Source organism: Myotis myotis, unplaced genomic scaffold (genome assembly GCF_014108235.1).
Source record: "Myotis myotis isolate mMyoMyo1 unplaced genomic scaffold, mMyoMyo1.p scaffold_m19_p_18, whole genome shotgun sequence".
Taxonomy (NCBI): Eukaryota; Metazoa; Chordata; class Mammalia; order Chiroptera; family Vespertilionidae; genus Myotis; species Myotis myotis.
Genome location: NW_023416322.1, coordinates 37,562,057 through 37,587,212, shown reverse-complemented (window position 1 = coordinate 37,587,212; position 25,156 = coordinate 37,562,057). Strand labels below are relative to the sequence as shown.

Genomic DNA, 25,156 nt, shown 5'->3' with positions numbered 1-25,156 from the left:
CCACCTTCTTGCTGTGCCCATCCCCGAGGAGTCTGGCCCAGTGGCTTTGGGCCGTTCAGTCGCTCTCTCTGGGCCTCAGTGTCCCCATTCATAAAATGAGGATGGTGCTAGGGTCCCTCAAGCTTTCATATTTTTAGTACCAGACTTGGGCATTGTCATCTGAGCACATTCACTGGGCTCGGGAGGTTCAGTCGTGGCTGCAGCCCAGCCCGGAGCCTCAGCTTGCGCATACACCAGCACTTTGCATCCTGCAGACCTGACGGCATGGGAGGCCCCTGGGCCCCATCCTGCAGTGCAGGGTGCTGAGCACAGCAGGGATGTCTTGAGAAGAAGGGAGAAGCTCAGCTCGCATTGAGCTGTTTCTTGTGGTTTCCCTGATGCTGCTCTGGTACCTCTCTCTGGCTTTACCACAACGTGCTGATTTTGTCCTTGAGCCCTCCTCGTCTAAAATGATGCGCCCTCCCCGCCCCCAGCCCTTTTTCATGTTGGTGACCAGAGCTGCCAGTCACTAGGCTATTTATGGGGAAGCACGCTCTCCAATGGGTCAGCATCAAGATAAATTCTGCAGACTTGCGGAATCCCCCTTGCTTTGCTTCAGTTGTGGCAGGATGTGCAGTAAATCAAACCTAATGCATTGCAGATCGCCCTGATCAGATCCTGCTGCAGGCGGCCCTGGAGGCAGGCTCGGGGCTGAGGCACCCTGCCGACTGCAGTCTCCAGCAGGACCTGGCCCTTCTCTCAGCTCCAGTTTTAATCAAAATTCTCGGTGTCAGCTGTAGGGAAGGTGGGACAGCTAGACAAGCAGCCATGGCGGGTGCCTCAGGTTCACTCCATTTAAGTGACCTGGGGACCGGGACCTGCTGTCAGGGATGGGGGAGGGCCTCACCTGGAAGCCCAGGTGAGATCACAGGCCTCCCTGGCACAGTGCCCTTGGGCAGCATTTGCTTGTGTAGCATGGGCAGGACAGCAGCCCAGGGAGGCTGAGGACTGAAGGGTCCGTGGACACACACTCCCACCTGGGGCATCTCCAGGACGTACTGGGATATTTGGCTGACCCGCTGCAGAGTCCCAACAGAGAGCCATGTGTATTCTAGGGAATTCTGGGGTCTCCTAGGCAAGCTGGCTCTGTCCCAGTCTCCCCAAAGCCCAAGACCCTGACTATTCCTGGGCTGGCAGTCACTAAAGACTCACTGTCCTCACTGATGTGGTCCAAGGCCTGGCCTGTGCGGGTTGGCTAACCCCGCAGACCAGCGTGGACAGTTGTCCCCATCGGCCAGGCCTCCTAGCCTCATTAGCAGGATTCGGCTGGCCAGGTCCCCTTGAAGTTCAATCTTTGCTGGAGTCAGAAGGTGTGGGCCGAGGCCAGCAGGGAGGGCAGCTGGGCACGCTTCTGCTGTGCAGTGACCTTGCCCGGCCGCTTAGGTGGCATATCTGAGGGGAACAGACAGGAGCCGGCTTCCGGAGGCAGCTCCTCCAGTAGTTCAGCAATTACAGAGCCGGGCAGTTTACATCTCTGGGAAGATGCAGGGCAACTGCAGGCCAGGTGTACATGTGTTTAATTTTACATCCTCTGACTTCCGCTTGATGAGGAAGTGCTTTGAAATGAAGCAGAATGCGGGATCCTTCAAAGGATTCACTTCCTTGGTGCTTTATTTTCTTAAGGGGAAGCATGAAAGACAGATGAGGATTGGCAGGGGAGCGCGTTGCTTCCCCCGCCCCCTTGTGGAGACATTATCTGCTGTAAAACTCGCTGAAGGATGGAGAACCAGCTCTTGGCTCCAGTGGCCCTCAGATAATGTCATTGGTGAGCGATGACCCAGGGTTTGTTGGCACCTCCAGGGCTCTGGTGCCAGAATCCTAGCCGAGCCTGGTCAGCGCTCCTGCCTGGGGAACGAAGGAGCAGGGCCTGGTGTCCGGGGGAGACACCAGGCCCTGGTGTGAGAACTCTAACCCTTTCCCCACCAAATATTCATATCCCTTTGAATGCCCTGGAGATCCTATAAAAATACAGAGGAAGATTGAATAGGTGTGGAATGGGCCTGACACTGCATTGCTAACCAGCCCCTGGATGCCGCTGGCCCACGACGTTTTGAATAGAAAGACCCTTCCTAGAGAAGGTAGCCACTGGCTTCCCGGGTCCCTGCAGGGGTTCAGGCTCCACAGAACAGAGAGCGTGGACTTGGCTGAGCCCCGGGAGCAACGGCTGTGGGACCCAGCGGGGCTTGAGCACTTGGATCTGCATGTGGGAAAGGGAGCGGTGCTGCCATGGGCAACCCTTGCTTGGGACTTGGTGTCTGGTCTGGCCTCTTTTGCCTGTTAGATTTGCCCTTCTGAGGGTGCTCAGATAAGCCCTGTGGGAAACTGAGTCCCGACGGGAGGAGGGCCAGCTCAATAGCTCATGCCACGGACCAGCTCCGCGTGTGTGACAAGGAGTTGATTTAGTTGGTCAGGCCAGCTAACCCTCCCCTGCTCCCCTGGCTTCACAGGTCCCGGATGAGAAGGTGCTGACAGCAGTCGAGTCCCACCTTCTCTGTGTGCTGGGGAGCAGGGCCCGTGGCCCCAGTGTCACCGATGCCGAAGAACAGCAAGGTGACCCAGCGTGAGCACAGCAGCGAGCATGTCACGGAGTCGGTGGCCGACCTGCTGGCCCTCGAGGAGCCGGTGGACTACAAGCAGAGCGTCCTGAACGTGGCGGGCGGGCCAGGTGGCAAGCAGGCGGCGGCGGAGGAGGAGCTGGACACCGAGGACCGGCCGGCCTGGAACAGCAAGCTGCAGTACATCCTGGCCCAGATCGGCTTCTCCGTGGGCCTCGGCAACATCTGGAGGTTCCCCTACCTGTGCCAGAAAAACGGAGGCGGTAAGAAGCAGGCCTGCTGGCCCTGGAGTGCCCTGCACATGGGCTGGGCTGAGGGGTGAAAAGGACCCCCGCTCCCCCGTCCTGGGCAGAATGGGAACCCTTGTAGGTTGGAGCTTAGTGTTGCGGAGTAAGACCCCCAGGAACTGCTAAGCACTAAGAGCTATCAAGAACCCGGACAGCCAGGGTTCAAGTCCCTGCCAAGCCAGTCAGCTCTTTGCATGCAGCCTCAGTTCTTTGTTCCTCATCTGTAAAATGGGAATAATAGTTATTCCTGCTGACAGGAGAGTTGGGAAGATGAAAAGAGCTTTGCATGTAGAGTGCTTATAACATGGTGTCTTACACATTGTAAAGAGCAGCTTCTGGCCATTATATTAAATGCTTACTAGGTGCCTAAGTACTTACTGGATATTAGTCTGAAATAGATGACACTGCTGATATTTGAGCATCTTGGAATAATCAAAGCATCAGTTTCATGTGGTTCAACCATTGAATCCCCTCAACAACCCCATGTTGTTATCATCCTCATTTAAGAGACTGCAAAACTGAAGCACAGAGAGGTTAGGTAGCTTGCTCAAGGTCACACAGCTACTGATAAAGTCAGAATTCAAGCCTGGACAGCTTGGCCCCAGGGCCTGTGCACGCAATCACCACACCTAGGAGGGGTCCTCATGCCGCTCGCTGAGTTTGAATCCCCTAGAGCAGCGGTTCTCAACCTGTGGGTCGCGAACAATGAAAATACATCCTGCATATCAGATATTTACATGACGATTCATAACAGTAGCAAAATTACAGTTATGAAGTAGCAACGAAAATAATTTTATGGTTGGGGGTCACCACAACATGAGGAACTGTATTAAAGGGCCGCGGCATTAGGAAGGTTGAGAACCACTGGCCTAGAGGATCTTACTCTGGTATCAAACCTCTTCTCCCCAGAGTCTGAGTCTCAACACCTACTGGGTCTCAACACCCCGAGGCAGTCTTTCAAATCCCAGGAATAACCCTGGGGTGGGCCAGAATGAGACTCAAAACTACACTGAGACATAGACTGTTAGCGACCCAGGAGACCTCAGAGACCCTGGGACCCAGTCCCTACCGCCTGAGTGGTGCTCCCTGCTGCTCAGGCTGATGGCCTGAGGCTCTCGCAGGCCCGGGACATCAAAGGAAATCCAGGTGTGTCCCTAAGTGTATTTGCTAAGGTAGAAGAGGGTGCATTTCCAAGTGATTTCAACAAGGGTTAATGTGGAAAAGCACCTCTGATGGCCCCGAAGTGCTGCCCCAGCTCACATCCCCCGAACACTGTGCTTACTAGCGCGGCCTCGGCTGATGGGGAGCCCAGCAGGCAAGGCAGCGCCTGGGCCTGCTGAAGGGGACGGGGCTGAGTGAAGGGTGCTAGGTGGCGGGTGGCCAGTCTGCTGAGGACCCCTCTTTGGGCAGCGTTCCCTTGAGGCTTCCCTGGTTCTTCGGGGAGAGGAGAAAAGCAGCCACAGGAGATGCCAACCTACTTCTCTGACACCCCGAAACCCATCTCCCTGCACATCTTGCCACCCAAGGACATGGGGGTGAAATACACAGCCAGTTGGCTGTGTCCCTTTGCTGTCCTGCAGGTCATGTCACTCCTCTCCTGTTTCCTGAGCCCAGGATCAAGACAGAATAGGTTATAAGCCTGACCCGCCCTCCTGTTAGGGCCGTGATGGGGCTGCTGGTCAGTGACGAGTGGCATTGATGTGTGCATGTGTGAGTTAGCGAGCTGGCTGCTATGTGTGAGGCTCAGTGGGTTGCCTGCCCTGGAAGCCTTTCCCAGTTAGCTCTGTGGTCAGCTGGTTTTGTGTGTGGGGGGTGTGTATGTCTGTGTGTGTGGGGTGTGTGTGTGTGTGTGTGTGGTGTGTGTGTGTGTGTGTGGTGTGTGTGTGTGTGTGTGTGTGTGCGGTGTGTGTGTGGGTGTGGTGTGTATGTGTGTGTATGGTGTGTGTGGGTGTGTGTGTGTGTGGTGTGTGTGTGTGTGTGTGTGTGTGTGTGTGTGCGTGTGCGTGTGCTGACATTGCTCGTGTGAACCTGGAGGTTCTGCCCTGGCTCCCTGGATAGCGTCTGACCCTCTGTTGTCCTGACGTTCCCTCATTGCCTATGCCTGGTACAGATTAGATAACAGCTGACTGTTGCCCAGTGCCAGGTCTCGTGCCCAGGAGATGCCCATCCCTCAGGTTGGTAGATTGAGCACATACTGGGGAGTATGTGGGATGCTCCCCAATCATGGGATAGGGGGCAGAGCGGTGAGGCTGGAGGGTCTATTGGAGACTCCCAGCTTACTGGGCTTGGTCTGGGGGTGCTGGGTGACCATCAGGGCACTGGTGACTGGTGCTGGTCTCGTCCCGTTAGGCGGACAGGCAGGGCTGTGCCAACAGCATTGCTAACAGGACTAGGTCATTGGCACAGCTCTCGACGGGATCGCTCGTCTGTGTCCAGACAAGATTTTAATTTTCCTGCTAAATGCCCTGTCACTGGAAACGAGATTGTCTGCTGCGAAGCCCAGGACAGAGTTTAATTTATCATCTGGAATCTTCAGCGATTCCATTCTCTCCTAATGATCTTCCCAGCTCCACTGTCCTGAGCTGCTCATTTCTCCCGCTCCTCCTACTTAGCTATGGACTCACGGCCACGCTGGTCGGACCTATCTCCCTGCGGAGCCTCCGCTTCCCCAGTCCGCCCTGTCTGGCCCAGGGCGGTGTCTGTGCCCCGGGGCCACTCCACCTGGGCTGCTGCTCTGTAGGAGGGGGGTGAACAGTTGTCCCCAGAGTACATCGCTGGTAAGTGTGTCTGCTGGCGTGTGACTGGATATGTGGATTCTGAGAGGCAGTACAGTGTCTGTCTGCCCGCCTGCCTGCCTGTCTCTCTGTCTGTCTTTGGGTCTAGCCTTGTAAGCGGGAGGCATTGATGTACCGTGGACCCTCCCTTCGTGTTTCAGGTGAGGGGAATCCCGGGAAGGGGGAGGGTTTGGGTGACCCTCCAATTGGCCACACCAATGAGCCAGACCATCCCTGGAGGAGCACAAGGACCAGGGGTGGTTTGAGATGATCAGAGATGTGGGCCGGACGGTAGGACTGGCTGCCAGCCCTCCTTACCCTGGTGCCAGCCTCAGACACCTTTCCACATCCTCCTCTCCTCCCAGGTGCCTACCTGGTGCCCTACCTGGTGCTGCTGATCATCATCGGGATCCCGCTCTTCTTCCTGGAGCTGGCCGTGGGCCAGCGCATCCGCCGGGGCAGCATCGGCGTGTGGCACTACGTGTGTCCCCGCCTGGGCGGCATCGGCTTCTCCAGCTGCATCGTGAGTCGGGGGCTGGCCCCGGGCCCTTCCTGGGAGGCAGAGGGGCTGCTCTTGGGTCTCCAGACAGGAGTCCTGGGCCAGGTCCAGGACAGGGAAGGAGCCCCTCAATGTGGGAATTGCTCCCAGCTGGTCTCGGGACCGTTATTTCCGAGACTGGAAGTTGTTGCCACTGCCTGAAGCAGGGTATAAACTTGGGAATGTTATGAAGGAGGAAAGGCCAGGACATGTCACAGGGGGTGCGGGGACATCTCTGCTGGAGTTCAGGCACATGTAAGCCGCCCCGGTACTCCGCCCTGCTTACCAGCCCGTAGCTCCCTGCGAGGGAGGCCCTTCCTCTTTCCTTGGGTAAAGAGGTTGTTAACTGGGCAAGTGGGTGGCAGGAAAAGGCAGCCCTGGGCACGGGCATCCTTGTCCTGTTGTTGTGCTCATGGGCAGAGCTGGAGGAGGGTCAGACAGGAGCGCCCGGGGGGGCGAGGCTTTGGCACAGCGTGAGGCAGGAGACCCCTGGACGGGGAGCTTTGTGAGGCTCTTGGCTCATCCACAGGCCTGAGTAGTGCTCTGGGGAGGACAGCAAGCCTCCCTTAGGGATACAGCCCAGGTGCCCACGCTCACCTGGGACAAAACGGGGATCTGCTTCTGGAAGGGACCGAGGATGCAGAGCCCGGGGGAGGGTCAGTGCAGCTGCCTCGCATGCTGGGCATCGCTCCTGCACAGGTGCACACGGCTGCACACAGCCCACTCCGCTGGGGCTGCCGTGAGTGGGAGGGGGGTCCTCTTGGACTGAAAGCACACAAGTAAAGGAGTGGGTGCCCCTCTATATCCCCTAACTTGTGCTATGGGAGCGTCCGCTCCTGCACACCAGTGCTCGGGTGAAATCAGGTGAAGTCAGTGAAGCGAGGGGCCCTCGGCTGTCTCACAGGCCAGCAGGTCACTGGTGCATAGTCATATCGCTGCCCCGGGAGGTGCCGGGCCTGTTACGGTCCATGCAGCGCGAGAAAGCACTGCTTTCAAAGAAGCACCTGGGAGCCCCAGTCAGTTCTACCAAAGGTAATTCTGTCGCTTCCAAGAAATGAGAGGTGACATTCTCCTGGAGATGAGAAACGAGAACTGACGTCTTTGTAGAGGCGGCTGCAGACCGTACCAAGGGAGAGGAGTGTCCCAAGAGAAAGGTGGGCACAGGAAACCAATAAGAAGCATCCAGAAAATCCCAAAAGGCACCCCAGTCTGGGCATAGTGACTATGGGGGCAGAGCTGTGCGGGTCCCACGCCGGGGCAGCTCTGACACTGTGCAGCCGAGGCATCGGGAAAGGGTAGGTAGTGCTCTCAGCCTCCTAGAAGAACGAGAAACTGGAAAGGATTAACATGTTATGCGTTTATTGCTTAAAGGAGAGACTTTAATATGGGAAGCATTCCTCGGTGGATTCTTTGAATACCAGATGAATGGAGGGTTAGGGGGCGCCTTGGCTGCTCCATCTCCTCCCCGCTCCTCCTCCTCCAAGGCTGTGCTCTGCCCAGCCTCCAGTGGGGGTGGGGGTGGGGGGGTAGGGAGGGGTCTTCCTGCCGCCCCCATGACCCCTGCCCTTGGGCCCTCGTCCTCAGGTCTGCCTCTTTGTTGGGCTGTATTATAATGTGATTATCGGCTGGAGCATCTTCTACTTCTTCAAGTCCTTCCAGTACCCACTGCCCTGGAGTGAATGTCCTGTTGTCAGGAATGGGACCGCGGCAGGCAAGTTCGGGGGCCCATGAATGTGACCAGCCGGGGACCCCAGCCAGCCCTGTCCCAGGAAGGAGTCAAATGAGCCAAAGAGGCTTAGGCACAGATTTGGGATTGCATTGACCTGCTGTGTTACCTTGAAGAAGACACCTGCCCTCTCTGATCCTCCTTTCCCCTTCCGATGCCCTCTCACCAGCCTGTAGTTCTTAATGGGATTGAATGAACTAGTGAGTGCAGGTAGAACTCTGCAAATGGGGACTCTTCTTTAGTTGTTATCCATTACCCTGTGCTACTCAAATACCATCCTCTCCTGACACAGTTTTAATTTGTATGTGCTTTCCATCAAAGCCTGGATGATTATCCCACCTCACAGATGGGCAAACTGAGGCCCAGAACAACTTTCCCATGGTCACACCACTGATTTAACCAAGGGAGGGAATCCAGATCTTCTTCTCCCAGCTCAGGACCTTCCCAAGTTCTGCCTTACCCTTCCTGCCCTCCACAGATGGGCGTGGGCAGGGGGTGGCATGAGCGGGAATATAGATTAATGAGTCCTGAGGCCTCCCAGGCCCTGTCGGGAGCCCAGGAGTCCTCGGGGTCTTTGATCCTGGCTAACCCAGAACAGGCACAGCCCGCTGCCTGGGTGGGGGTCCAGGCCCCGCCACTGAGGCTCTGCTGCCGTTGCAGTGGTGGAGGCGGAGTGTGAAAAGAGCTCGGCCACCACCTACTTCTGGTACCGAGAGGCCTTGGACATCTCCAACTCCATCTCGGAGAGTGGGGGCCTCAACTGGAAGATGACGCTGTGCCTCCTTGTGGCCTGGACCATCGTGGGCATGGCCGTCATCAAGGGCATCCAGTCCTCGGGGAAGGTGAGTTGGGAGGGGCACTCAGACCCACAGCCTGAGAAAAGGGTGGAGGGCAGGGGGCCAAGAGATCCGGGTCGCCCCACGCAGGGTCCTGTCGGTGGGCTTGGCCTCCGGGGGACTCGGGATGAGGTCACAGGCTCCCGAGGAGGCTATGGAGTGTCATTGCTACAGCATCGTTCCTGGTGGACAGATCCTCAGAGGGCTGCACACAGGTCTCTGCAGTGCAGACCAGCAGAGCCCCATACACCTTCTCCCCCGTTCATCCCCCTCCAAATATGCTCATGCTTCTTTGTCACCTGTCACTATTCATGCACTGCCAGGGCTGGAGAGGACGTTAGGGATCCTGCAGCCCAATCCACTCATTTTTCAGGTGAGGAAACTGAGGCCGAGGGAGGAGAAAGCACCTCCCTGAGATCATACAGTCAGTCTGTCCGTCCTGGAGCTGGAATTAGAGCCCTGGATGGCTGGCTGGGGCCTCGGGTTCTTTACCAGAGTTGATGAGCAAGGACTCCAAGCCTTTGGAACAGTAGCGTGGTCTCAGCCACCTCCTCGTCCCTCTCTAGAGTTTAAAATTGTAGCTGACACCTTGTGGCGCTTGGTGTATGAATGCCTGTGATCCACAGCCACCTTATGGGTTAGGAGCTACTGTGCCCATTTTATAGGTGAGGCGATGGAGGCACGCCGAGGCTAAGTACATAGCCCAAGGTCACGTGCCTCCTAAGTGTCTAGGGGCGGACACGCACACTCCTGACGGCCATACCGCCTGCTCGGCGGTCCTCCTGATCTGTTTCAGTGCAGCGAACATGGCGTGAGCCTCTTCACGTGAGGCTCGGTGCCAGGCACATGGGGATGTGGAAACACGCAAGAAACACACATGCTAGAAAATAGGACATGATTTATAATCACAAGAGGCAGGACCTTCTTCTGATGTTTTTGCTTGGGAGCCGTGACTGTAACCTCCTGGAGGCCTTCTGTCAAAGGCCTCTAAGGACAGGGGAGACCCTCAGGGGGTCCGCTGGAGCCAGGGACAGAAACGCAGGCTCCAGACATGAAAAAACTGAGGAAGGGAGAGCAAAGGGTTCCTCGCCCCCTGGGCGCCCCGGGGGGTTGGGGGGGCTGCAGGCCCAGCCATGCTGACTCCAGCTTTCTGGGCTCCTGTTTCTGCCTTGGCTCCAGGCCAGACATGCGGTGGGGTTGGCCCCGTGCCCAGGGTCCCGGGCTCTGCTTTCTGCAGCTATCAGCGGGGCTCATGTGCCCCAGCTGTGAGGGGGAGGGAGGTGCCAGCTGCAGGAGGGCCCTGTCCCACGGTGGGTCCCTGTCTTCCCTGCAGGTGATGTATTTCAGCTCCCTCTTCCCCTACGTGGTGCTGGCCTGCTTCCTGGTCCGGGGGCTGCTGCTGCGAGGGGCCGTCGATGGCATCCTGCACATGTTCACACCCAAGGTAGGCATCCGGGCACCCCAGCTGCACCGGTCCATCAGCCTTGTGGGGCATAACACTCCGGGGGACGTGCTGGGTGTCAGGCCCTGGAGGGATGCCCTGGGGACGGAGCATGGGCCCTGCCCTCAGGGTCCCCAGGAAAGGGACAGCGAATTTATTTGGGTGGAATCAGAAACAGCTTCAGGGAGGAGGTGACACGGGAACTGAGCCTTCGGGAACTGAGCCTTCGGGAGCACGTAGGATTTCATGAGTGGCAGGAGGACGTTGCAGTCAAAGGAACCACGTGAGCATGAGTGTGAGAAGCACCGGGCGTGCTTGAGGGAAGTCAGGCTTGGCTGGAGCACGGGGACAGGGAGGGGGGATTCATGGGTGCATCTGTGACAGCAGAAACCAAGAAGGTGCCTCAGAGAAGTTCGCTCCCCCAGGAACCACGGCTTGTACCCAGGTCAGGAGAACAGTGTGACTATTTTATCAGAGACAATGGACCACATGGATAGTGACTGCCCTCAGCGACTCCATCCTCATCTCTCCTCCCCATGGCCCTGGCAGGGGCCAGGCCGGACCACTGTGCCCGTTGCACACGCCCGCGCAGGCGTCCTGAACATGGTCACCCAGGCTTCCTCCTCTGCCCACCATGTGTCCCTGCCTCTCTTCCCTTTTAGACCACTGGGCACAGCTGGTCCACTGAGGAGCAAGAGAATGTCAAATGCAGGTTGCGATGTCCTTCAAGGTACCCCAAGCAATGGAATTAGTAACCCCGTGGGCGGGCTGAAAAGCCCACCCCCAAATGCCAGCTGACCAGCCACCAGCAGGGGCCGGTGAGACCCCAGCCCATGGGCCTGGGTCAGAGCCCCCCCAAGTTCAGGTCTTAGCATTGGCCCTCAATAGTGCCATGTCACACGTGTGTCACACACACGCACACAGTTACACAGAAAGTTCGTGCAGATCACACAGAGAGAAGAGCCCTGATTCAGTGGGTTTGAAACCCCATCCCCTCCCCACGCCCCCATGCGCGCAGCTGTGCACAGCTCCCGGTGTCTGGGGTGGCAATGTGCAGGACACCCGGCTCCATCACCGCCAGACCGCAGGAGCCGGCCCTCGGCATGCTGGGAAGTGACTTCTAAGGTTTCCATGGGAACCACCGCGGAGGTCCACTTTACGAAGCACTTAGTGAATCTCCGGAGGCATGAGTGTGACTCGGGCCACGTGGCTGGCGCGGGTGGTTGTGAACACGTGGTGTCTGACAAAGGAGAAAAATGCAAACCTGCTTTCTTTGGGGGGAACCAGCCTTAAGAAGAAAGCCGACTGTTTTATGAATGACTTCAACTCTGTTTCTAGAAGCTGCCTGATGTGAACAGTGAGTCTTTCAGTTTTACTTTACTGAGCTTTGTGAGCAAAGGACAGACTCCAGAGATGGTGGTAAATGTGGAGATGCACCAGGTCTCCAGATGGGCCCCTGTTGGTGGTGGGAAAGCGGGGGTTTAATTCCAGGAGCAAGGGAACTGGACTGTGACGCCGGCTGCCGGGCCGAGCACAGACAACGCTGCTCCCATTTGATTCAGACGCTCTTTAAAACATCTTGTTGTTTTATCTCAGGCATATAAACACACATACTTAATATCAATGAACATTCTTAGGAAATAAAATATTACAGATGCCGTATCGTCACAGCGCACTCTGATCCCACACCCTTCCTCCCCAAGGGTAACCACTATCCTGAATTGGGGTTTATCCTGCTACTACATTAAAATTTTTTTTTGTAAAACATATATGCATGTCCATAAACAACACATAGCCATTTTGCGTACTTCTAAACTTTACATGAAGAGCATCATATTATATAAACCTTGTTTTTATTTTTGCTCAACACTTTTGAGATGTAGCTATAATGGTATTTGTAGCTCTAGTACATCCGTTTTCGCCGCAATATAGTATTCCACTGTAGCACTAAACTCAAATGGATTTATTCATTCTCTGGTTGACCATCGTTTAGGTTTTCCCCAGTGTTCACCGTTGCTGGTAACGCTACAATAAACATTATTACACGGTCTTCATGTGCACAGGCCCTCTGGGTGTGTGTGTTGGGGAGTGGAATTGCTATCCCAAAAGGTATGCATAGCTTCAGTGTTCCTAGATGTTGGCCAAATTGCTCCAAAGAGGTTGCGTCTGTTAACACTCCCACCAGCTGTGTGTGTGAGTCCCAGTGGCTCCACATTTGTTAGCCTTCAGTTATCATCAATCATATGGGTGCAGAATGGTTGATGTGCGTTTTGAACAGCAGCGGCGGGGCGCTCCTTTCCTGCACCCTTTCCTGGAGTTCAGGAAACCGTGTAATCCCACTTTAGCAGAGGCCAGAGTCTTCATGAGGCGAAGTATAAAGAAATAAATCCAGAAGGCTCTGGAGGATCCAGGTCCCCAAGAACCAGCAGGCGTGGCCCTTGGCCCACTGAACCTGGTGACTTTCGGTCCCGATGAAATCTGTGGGGTCCATCTTGAGACCTTGCCCACTGAGCAGTTATGGGGCAGCTCCTGCCTTTGACCCTGGAGAGATGTGTTCAACAGAAAAAGGGGGCCTGAAGGTCAGCCGCGTCCAAAGCTGCCCAGAGATCCGGTCATGAGGACTGAGAAACGGCCGAAGCACTTGGTCACAGAGGGGTCACGTGACCTCAACAAGAACAATTGAGGTGGTGGCGTGCTGGGGACAGTCTCGTAGTAATGGGTTCACGGGAACATTGAAGGTGAGAAATTGGAGACAAGGGATAGAAACCATTATTTTCAGTTTTGCTGTAACAGGGCACAGACATGAGAAGTGGGGTGCTAACTGGATAGGGCCAGGGGATCAAAGGTGTTATTTCAGAATTTTATATAAAAATAAGCCATCAGACCCTGCTGGTGGGGATGGAAACGGTGCAGCTGCTCTGGAAGAACAATCTGGCAGTTCCTCAAAAGGTTAGGCAGCGTTAGCATGTGACCCAGCAGCTCTCCTCCTGGGCACACATCCAAGAGAGCTGAAAACATGTGTCCACACGAAGACTTGTACACCAGTCTTCATGCACCATTGTTCGCAATAGCCAAACAGCAGAAGCAGCTCAAGTACCCATCAGTGGACGAATGGAAAAGTGAAGCACGGCCTATCCATACAATGGTCTCCTTACCCAGCCATCAGAAGGGGTGAAGTTCCCATCCATGTGTGGGTGAGCCTTGAAGACATTATGCTAAATGAAGGAAGCCATTCACAAAGACCACATGTCGTATGATTCCATTTACACGAAACATCCAGAACAGGCAAATGTGTACAGACAGAAAGCAGATCAGGGCTGGGTTTGTGGGCAGGTTGGGGGAGAAATGGGGAGTGAGCATTCCTGGGTACAGGCTTTCTTTTTGGGGTGTGAAGATGCTCTAACATTGGTGATGGTCATGGCTGCTCCATGTTCTAAAACCTAGTGTGGTAATGGCTGTTAAGTTGTGTTCCGAGACTCTGTTTCCAATATAGGGGGAGGTGCTCCCCACGCCTCCAACAAGTGCTTCTCGGAAACCAGCTGGGAGTCTGAGAATTCAGCTCAATTCCACTCCATTCTGAAACGACCCAGGGGTAGCATGGCATCTCCCAGGTTAGGAGTTCAGTCCTCAAGGCCGCCTCCCAGACGCCCGTCACAAGCCTGGGATGTCACCTGGACTTCTGACCTGCTGGCCAGAAATAAGAGGTTCCCACGACCCCCTCCTGGGGTTCCATTAATTTGCTAGAAAGGCTCACGGAACTCAGAGAGACGTGGTACTGCATCACCGGTTTATAATTAAGGATATAACTCAGGAAAAGGCAGATGGAAGAGCTGCTTGGGGCAAGGAACAGGGGCTGGGTGGGAGCTCCCGTGCCCTGCAGGTGAGCTACTCTCCCCTCATCTCCACATCTCCACATCTCCACCTTCTCACCAGCCTGGAAGCTCTGGGGCCCAGTCCTCTTTGGTTTCTATGGAGACTTCGTTACGTAGACATGATTGATGGAATCATTGGCCACTGAGGACAGATTCAACCTCTAGTCCCTCTCCCCTCCCTGATGCTGGGGTGGGGGTGGAAGTTCCAACCTTCTAATCACTGGTGGGTTCTCCTGGCAACCAGCCCCCCTGCCCTTAGTTAGGTCCTCACTCACCTAACACAAGGCACCTTTATCACTCCACACTTAGGACATGCGAGGGTTTCAGGAGCTGGGAGGGGACTGTGGATGGAGACCAAGTGTCTCATCGTCACAGTACCGCAGCGCACAGCTCTGAGATGTGCTAGAAACCACTGGATCCCACACCAAACAAATCCAGGAAAGGGCGAGTCCATGCCGTCAGAGAGAAGGCGACCAGTGTCCTTGAATAAGCAGGGGCGATGGGACCCCGTGCCCCGGGGGGGAATTGGTCTTAGTGGGGAGCACAGCCTGTCCCCGCAGGAGCAGGAGGGGCGGGCCAGCCTGCGGGCACAGACACTGGCAGCTGAGGGGCTGTGGTGAGGAGCTGCGCGTTTTCTCTGAGAAGTAGCAGCAAGGTCACCAGCTGAGTTAGAAGGAGGGAGGAGGGCTGGAGCCTCGGGAGTGAGTGTGAGTAACTGCATGTGGGGGGGCGGGGGGAATGTGTGCAGCAGGCAGGGCTCCCAGAGGTCAGGGGAGGGGAGCGTGCGGTGGGCTGGGCCAGCGTGTGCTTAGATCGATCGCGTGTTTCGCAATGCGTGGTGCTTCCTGTGCCCACGCTGTGGCACACACCTCCCACGCATCCGCTCTTTAAGCTCATACCAGCCCTAGAGGTAGGCACTGCTGTTACCACGTGGACATCTCCGGTGTGGACAGTACGGGAGAAAGGGGAGGAATACACACACACAGGCGTGTGCACATATGTGTGTATAAATACACTGACATTAAACATCACCGGGAGGGTATGCAAGAGACTGACGTCATGGTTGCCTCTAGGGAGGGAGCAGGGCGCCTGGGACACTGAGGTGAGGAGAGGGAGAGCTTACTGTGGACCCGTCCCGCCTGTTGGTTTTGAACCGCGTGACTGTGTGACCTGTAAGCAGTCACCGTGGAGGGAGCCGAGCCAGCCTCGGGGTTGGGGTCAGCACCAGCTGAGCTCCCGGCATCGCCACCTCTGGGTCTGGGCAGTGGGTGGTCCTGACAGTGAGCCGGACTGGCCACAGGGCCAGGGTGTGCAGGGATCGCTAGAGAAGAGGGCGGCTCCCTGCGAGGCCCAGAGGCCCAGAGGGAGTTCGTGGTGGGACTTGCAGGCTCCCACAGCTAGAGCGGCTCTGAGCAGGACCAGGCAGCCCAGCCTCGCCACCAGAGGGCAGGCTCAGAGCCAGGCGATGGGGCCAGATCCCAGCTCATCACTTGGCAGCCGGAGGGCAGAGTCCTTGGCCCCCAGGGCCTCCGTTTCCTCGGCTGCTAGATGGGGTGAGCCCTGGCGGCCCTGGCACAGTTGTCGGGAGAGTGCAGGACCGCCGCTGCTTGCAGAGCGCGCCGTGAGCATCAGCGAGTATGGCTCTGTCCCTCTGAAGGTGACTCTGCCCGTAGGCAGTGGGAGCCCAGTGCTCCGGTGCCACCTGGTGTCCCGCAGTCTGTCTGGCTCTCGCACTGGCAGGGGCCTGGCGGGGCCAGGGAACAAGGACGTGGGCTCCCGTCACGAGCTGCTCGGGCTGGGCGCTCGGCAGCTGCTTGTGGATTCAAAAAGCATCTTCGTGCCACTGAGCCAAATGCCACGGACACCTTGTTCCCTGCGCGAGGCAGTGACTCAGCCATTGTGCCAAGGAAGTGACGGGAAGCTGTTGCTCTGGGGGAGGCACCCCGAAGAGGGTGCGAGCCTCGTCTTCAGTGGGGAAGCCCGGTTCCCACCTCCCCTCCTGCAGTCACACTCTGACGTCCCGAAAGGACCCTGAGCTTCCTAAGGCCGGGCCTTGGGTTCACTCTCTGTGGACTGTGATCAGGACCGTGTTGAAATCATGTGCCATCACCCAGCAATCCTGAAAGAGCCCCTTCAGGTTCAAGGAACAGCAAGCCTCCAGCTCAGGTCACCTTAGGACACAGGTCAGCTTTGCCTGTCTGTCTGCCCGGCCCCTTCCATAGGCATTGCTCATGCAAAGACAGCAAGTGGGCTCCATCCCTCAGAAGCACAAAGTGTAGAAAGGAAGATCACGCACACACCAATAATTCCGGTGTTACTGCGGGCTGTGAGAGCCGAGGACCATGACTAGCTCTGCTAGAGGCTGGCAGGGAAAGCTTCAGAGCGGAGGTGATATTTGTGCTGGGTTTTGAGATATAAATAGGAGTTCACCAAACAATGAGTAGGAGGAAGGAAATTCCAGGCAGAGAGAACAGCCTGGGCAAAGACCACAGGTAGGAGATCATGGTGCTTTTGAAGAATGGCGCACAATTTACTTTTCTTATTTATTATTATTATTTTAAAATATATTTTTATTGATTTCAGAGAGGAAGGAAGAGGAGATAGAAACATCAATGATGAGAGAGAATCATTGATCTGTTTGGAGCCCACAGCCCGGGCATGTGCCCTGACTGGAAGTTGAACCGTGACCTCTTGGTTCATAGGTTGCCGCTCAATCTCTGAGCCATACTGGCCGGGTTGGCACACAATTTAAAACTTATGAATCGTTTATTTCTGGAATTTTCCATTTAATATTTTCGAACTGCAGTTGACCATAGGCAGCTAAAACCATGGACAGCAAAACCACAGATAAGGGAGGATGACTATGTTTTTCTTTTTTCTGATCTTCACATTTCTATTAGGAGCATGGCTAGGCCCCAGTTCCTTATTCACAATGCCCGAACCCAAATAGCCCTGGAAAACAGAAGTGATTTTCTTTCTCTGGGAGGGAACTCATCTTGTGGCAAAATGACCTGCACAGCTGGGAGGCTATTTATAGTCCTCACTGATGCGCTGGTGTGAACTGCCATCTTCTGCGGCAGAAACACGAATGCATTTGATTACAGGTTTGTCCCAGGCCCGCTCAGGGTAGCATGTAGCTCTGTGGCATATGCACCGTATTGCCTTTTGACACTAGAATTAGAAACGAAACCCTGATTTCCCAAACCAGGCTGGCCCCGGGTGTGTCGGTAAGGAAGCGTGGGCCTGGATCACTGTTGGAATGCAGGCGACCTGCTCCATTTCTCCGGTGGTCTCGCTCTCTGTTCTGGGACCAACGGAAACCGCGTCCACCTGTCTGCACGTTCAGCCCTCCCTCCCAGCCCATCTGGCCCCAGCAGGTGATCTCGCCTCCTGCTTTACAGCCGCCTTAGTCAGAGTCAGGAGGCGGTGGGAGGAGGGCACCATGGCCTGGCGGGCGGTGGTCTATATGTTAGAAACTCCTCCGCCCCGGACGAGTGAGCTCCATTACGGTGAGCAACTCATTGCACCTTGGGCCTCAGTTTACTCTCTCAGTAATCCCTGCCCCCGCCCCCCAGACTTCTCTGTCTCTACCAGGTCGGAGGCATTTGCTGGATCAAATGCTACTGCGTGCCAGGCATGACTGCTGGCTGTACATTTGATTCTCACAGCCACTCTGGGAGGGAGACTCTACTATTATTCCCACTTTTTAGATAAGAAAACTGAGGCTCAAGAAACAGGCACTACCACTTGCCAAGTCCTCTCGGCCAGTGAAGGTGGGAGTCAGAGTTAGAGCTGTGTCTGTCTGACTCTAAAGCCCTGTGCTGGGTCCAGCTGGGTCCCTGCTTTGCGTAACAGAGGAGACGGGATGTGAAAAGGCGTGGGAAATTGCCCCAGGCCGTCTACATGCTGTGTGGCTCAGCCTCCGACAAGCTTGAGAGCAGACTGTGTGGCTCAGCCTCCTGACCGGCCTGAGAGCAGATGGGGTCAGGCAGGGGCTACCCCTCTCTGGAAGGGTCTTAGATCTGTGCCTCAGGTTGGGTGAGCGGGGTGGGTTCCTCTGTGACCTGGGGCATGTAGGTGTGTATGAGTGAACCTTTTCTTTCTGGGACCAGGGAGAGCAGGTGGGCAGGAGGAAGACGGTGGTGTCTTTGTTTATGGTTTGAGGTGGAGGTGGTCTCAGGGAGACCTTGATGTTCGCAGTTCTCAGGCTGCACACTGGACAACTCTAGGAGGCACCATTCACACTCTAGTCTAAGTGAGTGGCACTCCCTAGAGCAGCCGTGGGCAAACTACGGCCCGCGGGCCGGATCTGGCCCGTTTGAAATGAATAAAACAACAAAAAAAAGGACCGTACCCTTTTATGTAATGATGTTTACTTTGAATTTATATTAGTTCACACAAACACTCCATCCATGCTTTTGTTCCGGCCCTCCGGTCCAGTTTAAGAACCCATTGTGGCCCTCGGGTCAAAAAGTTTGCCCACCCCTGCCCTAGAGTCATGCACTGCACACCATGTCTGATGGCCCTGGAGATGCTCCTTCGCGAGATAGCCCTGTGGTAAGCCGTGATCGCAGTTAAAATGAGCAGGGAACCGACTGTGCAAGTGTGTGCGTCTGTTCTGTCCTGCCTCAGCCCGACAGTGAGCCTTTACCAACATGCGCCTGGATCTGCGTTTCACCGGCGACACCGTTCCAGGGGGTGAGGGGACATGCCCAAGGTCACACAGCTCCCCTCTTCCCCACTGCGCCTCAGGGCCTCTGCACTCCGCCGAGGCTGCGGAAAGGGGGGTTGGTGGGAACTCCCTTGCACTTGAATGAAACCGTTACTGTGTGTCTCCTTTCTTCCCGTGCCACGGTCCCCTCCCGCATAGCTGGACAAGATGCTGGACCCGCAGGTGTGGCGGGAGGCGGCCACGCAGGTCTTCTTCGCCCTGGGGCTGGGTTTCGGGGGCGTCATCGCCTTCTCCAGCTACAACAAGCAGGACAACAACTGCCACTTCGACGCCGCCCTGGTGGCCTTGATCAACTTCTTCACCTCGGTGCTGGCCACCCTCGTGGTGTTCGCTGTGCTGGGCTTCAAGGCCAACATCATGAATGAGAAATGCGTGGTTGAGTAGGTGGCGCCTCCTCCTGCCCTTTCCCCTCTCTGTCCACCGTCCCCAGGAGGGGCAGGCGGGCCATGGGTGGGGAGTCCCTGTCCCTGGGCTGAGGATGGAGATCAGGGGAGCTCTCCATCCCAGCCCTGGACCACAGGGGCAGATTCACAGATGCCTCTGCTGATGGCCAGCAGGTCCCACCTGGGTGCCAGGAGGTGCCCCCAGGTTCGTGCTCACCGCTGCCTTTTTACCTCGTCTCCTCCCCTTTGTGCTGCAGGAATGCTGAGAAAATCCTGGGGTACCTCCACACCAACGTCCTCAGCCAGGACCTCATCCCTCCCCACGTCAATTTCTCCCACCTGACCACCAAGGACTACTCGGAGATGTACAAGGTCATCATGACAGTGAAGGAGGACCATTTCTCAGCCCTGGGCCTGGACCCCTGCGTGCTGGAGGACGAGCTGGACAAGGTGTGGGACGGGCTGGGAGGCAGACAGGCCAGGGGCGGCTGGGGCTTGGGTGCGGGCTCCAGAAAGCCACCAGGGACCCATTCATTTACTTGATAAGCAAGGACCTTCTTTTCATGTGTCCAGAGAAGGAGAGAGGAAAGGTATCAGCTCAAACCCCTGCCCTGAGGTCAGTTGAGCCCTGGTGAGCAGGGGCCCAGCATTACTGCAGTTGTCCTCTACCTCTCCTGCCCATCAGCGTCACCTGGGGTTTTATAAAACCCTGATACCCAGCTTTACCTCCCGACCAATCAAATCATTGTCCCTGGGGTGAGCCAGGCATCGGTGTTTTTAAAGGCTCCACTGTGATCATGGGGCAGGCGGGCTGAGATCACGACATTCAGGTCTGGAGTTCAGAGCTGGGAGCAATCAGGGAAGGCTTCTTGGAGGAGGACAGTCTTGAGCTGGGTGTGTTGCTAAAAGGGAGCATCTTCATCTGAATTACCTGGGGTCCTTGTACACCTTGCAGATTCCAGACCCCACCGCTGAACTCCTGAACTGGTTGGTGTTTTACTGCCTTGGTGGGGGCAGGATTCTGATGCAAACTGAAACCCGAGCCCCGCTGGCCAAAGCAGCGGGATGTAGGTGGGGGTGGGGACCCCTGGGAAGAGGGAAGAGTCAATCCTAAAGCTCTGAGGGGCTCCCAGGGTGGGCGAGGGCCCTCACTGAGGCCTGGTCCTCCCTCCGCCCGCACCCGCAGTCCGTGCAGGGCACAGGCCTGGCCTTCATCGCCTTCACCGAGGCCATGACGCACTTCCCCGCCTCCCCGTTCTGGTCCGTCATGTTCTTCCTGATGCTCATCAACCTGGGCCTGGGCAGTATGATCGGGACCATGGCGGGCATCACCACGCCCATCATCGACACCTTCAAGGTGCCCAAGGAGATGTTCACAGGTACCTCCTGGCAGCCTCCCCCGCCTGCGGGCATGACGGGGTGTGGCTCTGACGGAGAAACCCGGGGTTCGGACTCATTCCTGACCCACAGGGCTGGGCCTGCTGCAGGGTGGGCTGGAGGCCTGGGGAGTGGGCGCTGGGGGGGCCTGGGTGCCCCCAAGAGCCCCGGGCCCGCCCACCGCACCCCTGCCCCCACACCGGCCTCCGGCTCTCTGTAGTGGGCTGCTGTGTCTTTGCATTCTTCGTGGGGCTGTTGTTCGTCCAGCGCTCGGGAAACTACTTTGTCACCATGTTTGACGACTACTCGGCCACCCTGCCGCTCACCGTCATCGTCATCCTCGAGAACATCGCTGTGGCCTGGATCTACGGGACCAAGAAGTAAGGGGCGTGGGGGCGGGGGCAGGAGTGGCTCCCCTGGGAGCGCTGTTTCCCATGGCCCCAAGGGGCCGGGGTCCCAGAGCCGGAGGTGCTCCTGCAGATCATGGAGAGACTGGGACGCAGAGAGGGCAGCGCTGCTCGGGCTGCGGGCGCGAGTCTCCTGGGTTCAGGTCCCATCGTCACCCTAAACTGCCTTGATGCTCACAGCACCTTTCCTGGGTACCAGCTCCTCAGAATTCAGTGCAGTGTAAGCACCTAGTGGGTGTACAGGGGCCCCTGCCCTCCACACTCATGGACTTCAGCAGCCCTACTCAGCGTTAAGGCTATTTACACAGGGTGTGAGGCAGGGCGTGGTTTGGGCCCTCTGTTTGGGTGAGAGAATTCAGCAATAAGAAGGGATTAGGTCTTGTGGCCTGAGCCAAGGACAGCCCCTGGCCTCATGGCTTATGAGAGCCAATCTGTACTCCCAGAAAGCCCTGCGACCAGGTCCCCCTCACTTGCTCAGCAAGGTCAGGGCTCCACTAACCTGCTCGGCCCTCCCCTCCCCTCCCCGATGTCTGGACCTGACCTTAGAATCGGGCTCTCTCACTGTCGCTGATCCAGCCACCCGCTTCCTGGGACAGGGCAGCGGGCGGTGACAAGGCAGGGCGCAGCCGTGAGCAGGGCTGGGACACGCTGCTCAGAGGTGCTGACCTCGGCAGCCTGGGGAAGCCCCCGTGCCCGTCTCGGAACGCTATTTTAAATGCACATAATAAAATAGAGAGCATTGTACAGGCAACTCGTTATATTGACAATTAGCAAAATACTGTTTCAAATCTGAGATGTGATACCTGTGATACCTGTGTATTTTTTAAAATATGTTTCTATTGATCTCAGAGAGGAAGGGAGAGGGAGAGAGAGAGAAACATCAATGATGAGAGAGAACCATTGATCGGCTGCCTCCTCAGGCCCGACACTGGGGATCAAGCCTACAACCTGGACATGTGCCCTGGCCAGGAATTGAACCGTGACCTCCTGGCTCCTACCAGGCGGGCTCTGACTTTATTTTTACTGCATTACATCGTAAGGTCTGGCTGTGGGTTTCGTGGCCATGGTAACTCCGGAGCAGCTGTGAGCAGAAGTGATCTTAGGAGGTCTCTTCAGTTGTAATGTGACAGGAGCATATCTGAGATTTAATCAGCTGCTGGCAGTCCCGGGAACGGTTAACACTGCTGTGCTTGTTTGCGTTTGTAATAGGAGGAAATGCAGGATTTCGGTTAGGTGTTATTGAGGTAGAGATGATTTTTAAATGCCATTCGTGGGCACAGTCTGCGAGCCCCCCCAGAATTCCACCCACAGGCACTGTAGTTAGAAACCCCTAGTCAGGGCAGCCTCTGGACACTAGGGAAGCGCACTTCCCCCTCTTTTCCAGCAGGGGGAGTCTAGAGCCAGGCCAGTGCGAGTTGGGGTGGGTGCTGCCCAGAGCACGAAGCCCTCTGGTGCCGCCTGCCAGGCAGAGTGTGTCCTGCGGGTTGTATTATATCCTGGGTGGGTGTGATTTGATGTAGTCAGAGGATCTTAGCGGAAGACGGCAGAGCCTGTCCCGAGGCCAGCGGCCACAGATGATATACCAGGAGCGCTGAATGTGAAGAATGGGTGGGATGGTCAGAGAAGGCTTCCTGGAGGAGGAGGCTGTGGAGGAAGACGCAGGCACAGTGGGGGTGCCAGCTTCCGGCCCTCTGCTGCCCCTGGCAGGTTCATGCAGGAGCTGACGGAGATGCTGGGCTTCCGGCCCTACCGCTTCTATTTCTACATGTGGAAGTTCGTGTCTCCCCTGTGCATGGCTGTGCTCACCACGGCCAGCATCATCCAGCTGGGGGTCACGCCCCCAGGTTACAGCGCCTGGATCAAAGAGGAGGTGAGGGGTGGCAGCCCGGGGCCCCGGGGACATGGGGGCCTTCCCAGGCCTTTAATGCAACAGGTGATAGAGACCAATCCTAGTGGGGCAATTGCTATGTGCCCGGCCCTGCTGGGACCGTTGCACACCTGACTGTAACCTTTCCAACAACCCAGGGCGAGGCGGTATCGTCCCTGTGGTACAGACAGGGACACGAGGGTCGAAAGGCTAACGCCCTTGTCCCTCTTTTTGACCCGTGCTTTCTCGCCCTGGTGTGGAGTGGACTCACCTACCTTTGTACAAGTGCAGAAACTGGGGTGCAGATGACCGGCTACCTCAAGTAGCAGTCCCTGCTGCCCCTCATCCCTGCTGGTGCCAGATGGAGAGGGCGGAAGAGGGGCCCTGCGCGGGTGAGGGGTGGCAGTGCCAGGCACCGGCGCTCACCTCCGCCCACCCCCAGGCTGCCGAGCGCTACCTGTACTTCCCTGACTGGGCCATGGCGCTCCTCATCATCCTCATCGTCGTGGCGACCCTGCCCATCCCCGTGGTGTTCGTCCTGAGGCACTTCCACCTGCTGTCCGACGGCTCCAACACCCTGTCCGTGTCCTACAAGAAGGGCCGCATGATGAAGGACATCTCCAACCTGGAGGAGAACGACGAGACCCGCTTCATCCTCAGCAAGGTGCCCAGCGAGGCGCCCTCCCCCATGCCCACCCACCGCTCCTACCTGGGGCCCGGCAGCACGTCGCCCCTGGAGCCCAGCGGCAACCCCAATGGACGCTATGGGAGCGGCTACCTCCTGGCCAGCACCCCGGAATCGGAGCTGTGACCACCGCCCCCCCACGCCCGCCCCTCGCCCCCTCCCAGCCAGCCCCGCCCTGCCTGGCCCTCCTCCAGGAGAGGGGCTGCCCTGCCTCATCCCCCAGCCCGTTCTGCACCCCAGGCCTGAGTGGGGGCTGCGCCATCTAACCCTCCGAGATCCCATCACCGCGTGGCAGCCGAGTAACTGGAACAGCCCAGAAGTTCTGACTCCCGCACAGGGGAGGCTCCCAGGGGCCACTTTCAGGGTCACCCCTCCCTTCTCTCCCCCTAACCTGCTGCCTGCAGATCCTGGTCTCAGAGCCCTCTGTGCTGCCAGGTGGTGGGGTGGTGACAGCCACCGGGGTTGGGCGGGGTATCCCAGAGGCTGCCTGGTTGAAGGCGGGGGATGGGACGGATGTGCCAGGACCCAGGGCTCAGCTTGGGGTGGGGCTCCTCCGTGTGAGGCAGATGGTGCCCGGGCAGCAGAGGGGTGGGGGCCCCTCCACCCGCAGCTCTAGGTGGGGTCTCCGATGTCCTAGGCCAGGCCTGGGTGGTGGGAGGTGCTCCTGCATCTTGCCTGGGAGGGCCATGCCTAGGTCTGAACCCTTCATGCCTCCACTGGGGCTTAGCATCGCCCTGTCCTCTCCCCTCCCCGCCCCATCCTGGAGCCGAGTGGTGGCCTCTGCCTTTTCCTCGAGTCCCAGAGCACACTTGTCCACAGCACAATTCGGGTGGTTTGGAGCACAATTGCAAAGCACATCCCCTCCTCTCACCTGGGACCCAACTTTCTCTCTAGTGGCAGCTTCTCCCTGGAACGGGGTTCCTGGAGTTCAGGGCCCTTGTCCAGGAAGCTTGGCACCTGGGAAAGGGATCATTCCACTGCCCTTTTGGGCTGCCACTCCCCCTCTGTAATGTAAGCACGGCTACCCAGTCCATGGCGGTCGGGGCCACAGACAGTGTTGTGGACGCTGAAGGCAGCCAAGGGGAGGGGCTAGGTGTCTGTGTCCCACCCCCACTCTTCCCTTCCGCCTACCCTGGAATAGAACCTGACCAGAGAACTGCCTGCAGAGTGATGGATGGGCCAATGGAAGGAAGGATGGATGGGTAGATGATGGATGGATGGATGGATGGATGGATGGACGGACGGACCAAGGGAAGGATGGATGGATAGATGATGGATGGATGGATAGATGATGGGTGGATGGATGATGGGTGGATGAGTGGATGAGTGGATGGATGGATAGGCCAATGGAAGGATGGATGGATGGATGGATGGGTGGATGGATGATGGGTGTGTAGATGAGTGCATGGATGGATGGGCCAATGGGAGGATGGATGGATGGATGGAAGATAGGAAGGAAGGGAAACTGGCTGGGACAGCAAACCTCTTTGAGAGCTGAGGTGGGCAGGGAGGGCCCAGGCCTGGGCGCCATGACAGAAGGTTCTGTGATTCTGACTGCTCTCAGCACTGGGGGACAAGGGGAGGACAGACTAGGCTCAGGTTCCCTCCTTGGCCCCTTAGTTTCTTGTGCCCCCCTC

At 57.0% G+C, this 25,156-nt stretch overlaps 1 protein-coding gene across 2 annotated transcripts in view; it reads left to right on the top strand.

Moving 5' to 3' along the window:
* Window positions 1-24,815, top strand: part of SLC6A17 (solute carrier family 6 member 17) — a 36,680-nt gene extending 11,865 nt beyond the window's left edge. For both annotated transcript variants that reach the window (XM_036344130.1, XM_036344131.1), the window contains exons 2-12: window positions 2,487-2,857; window positions 6,021-6,178; window positions 7,778-7,904; window positions 8,580-8,761; window positions 10,089-10,199; window positions 18,939-19,180; window positions 19,441-19,633; window positions 20,370-20,562; window positions 20,781-20,940; window positions 22,675-22,837; window positions 23,277-24,815. In XM_036344130.1, coding sequence (XP_036200023.1) covers window positions 2,572-2,857; window positions 6,021-6,178; window positions 7,778-7,904; window positions 8,580-8,761; window positions 10,089-10,199; window positions 18,939-19,180; window positions 19,441-19,633; window positions 20,370-20,562; window positions 20,781-20,940; window positions 22,675-22,837; window positions 23,277-23,645 — 2,184 coding nt within the window. In that variant the 5' untranslated portion in view covers window positions 2,487-2,571 and the 3' untranslated portion in view covers window positions 23,646-24,815. The remainder of the gene's footprint in view (window positions 1-2,486; window positions 2,858-6,020; window positions 6,179-7,777; window positions 7,905-8,579; window positions 8,762-10,088; window positions 10,200-18,938; window positions 19,181-19,440; window positions 19,634-20,369; window positions 20,563-20,780; window positions 20,941-22,674; window positions 22,838-23,276) is intronic.
* The last annotated feature ends 341 nt before the right edge of the window (window positions 24,816-25,156 follow it).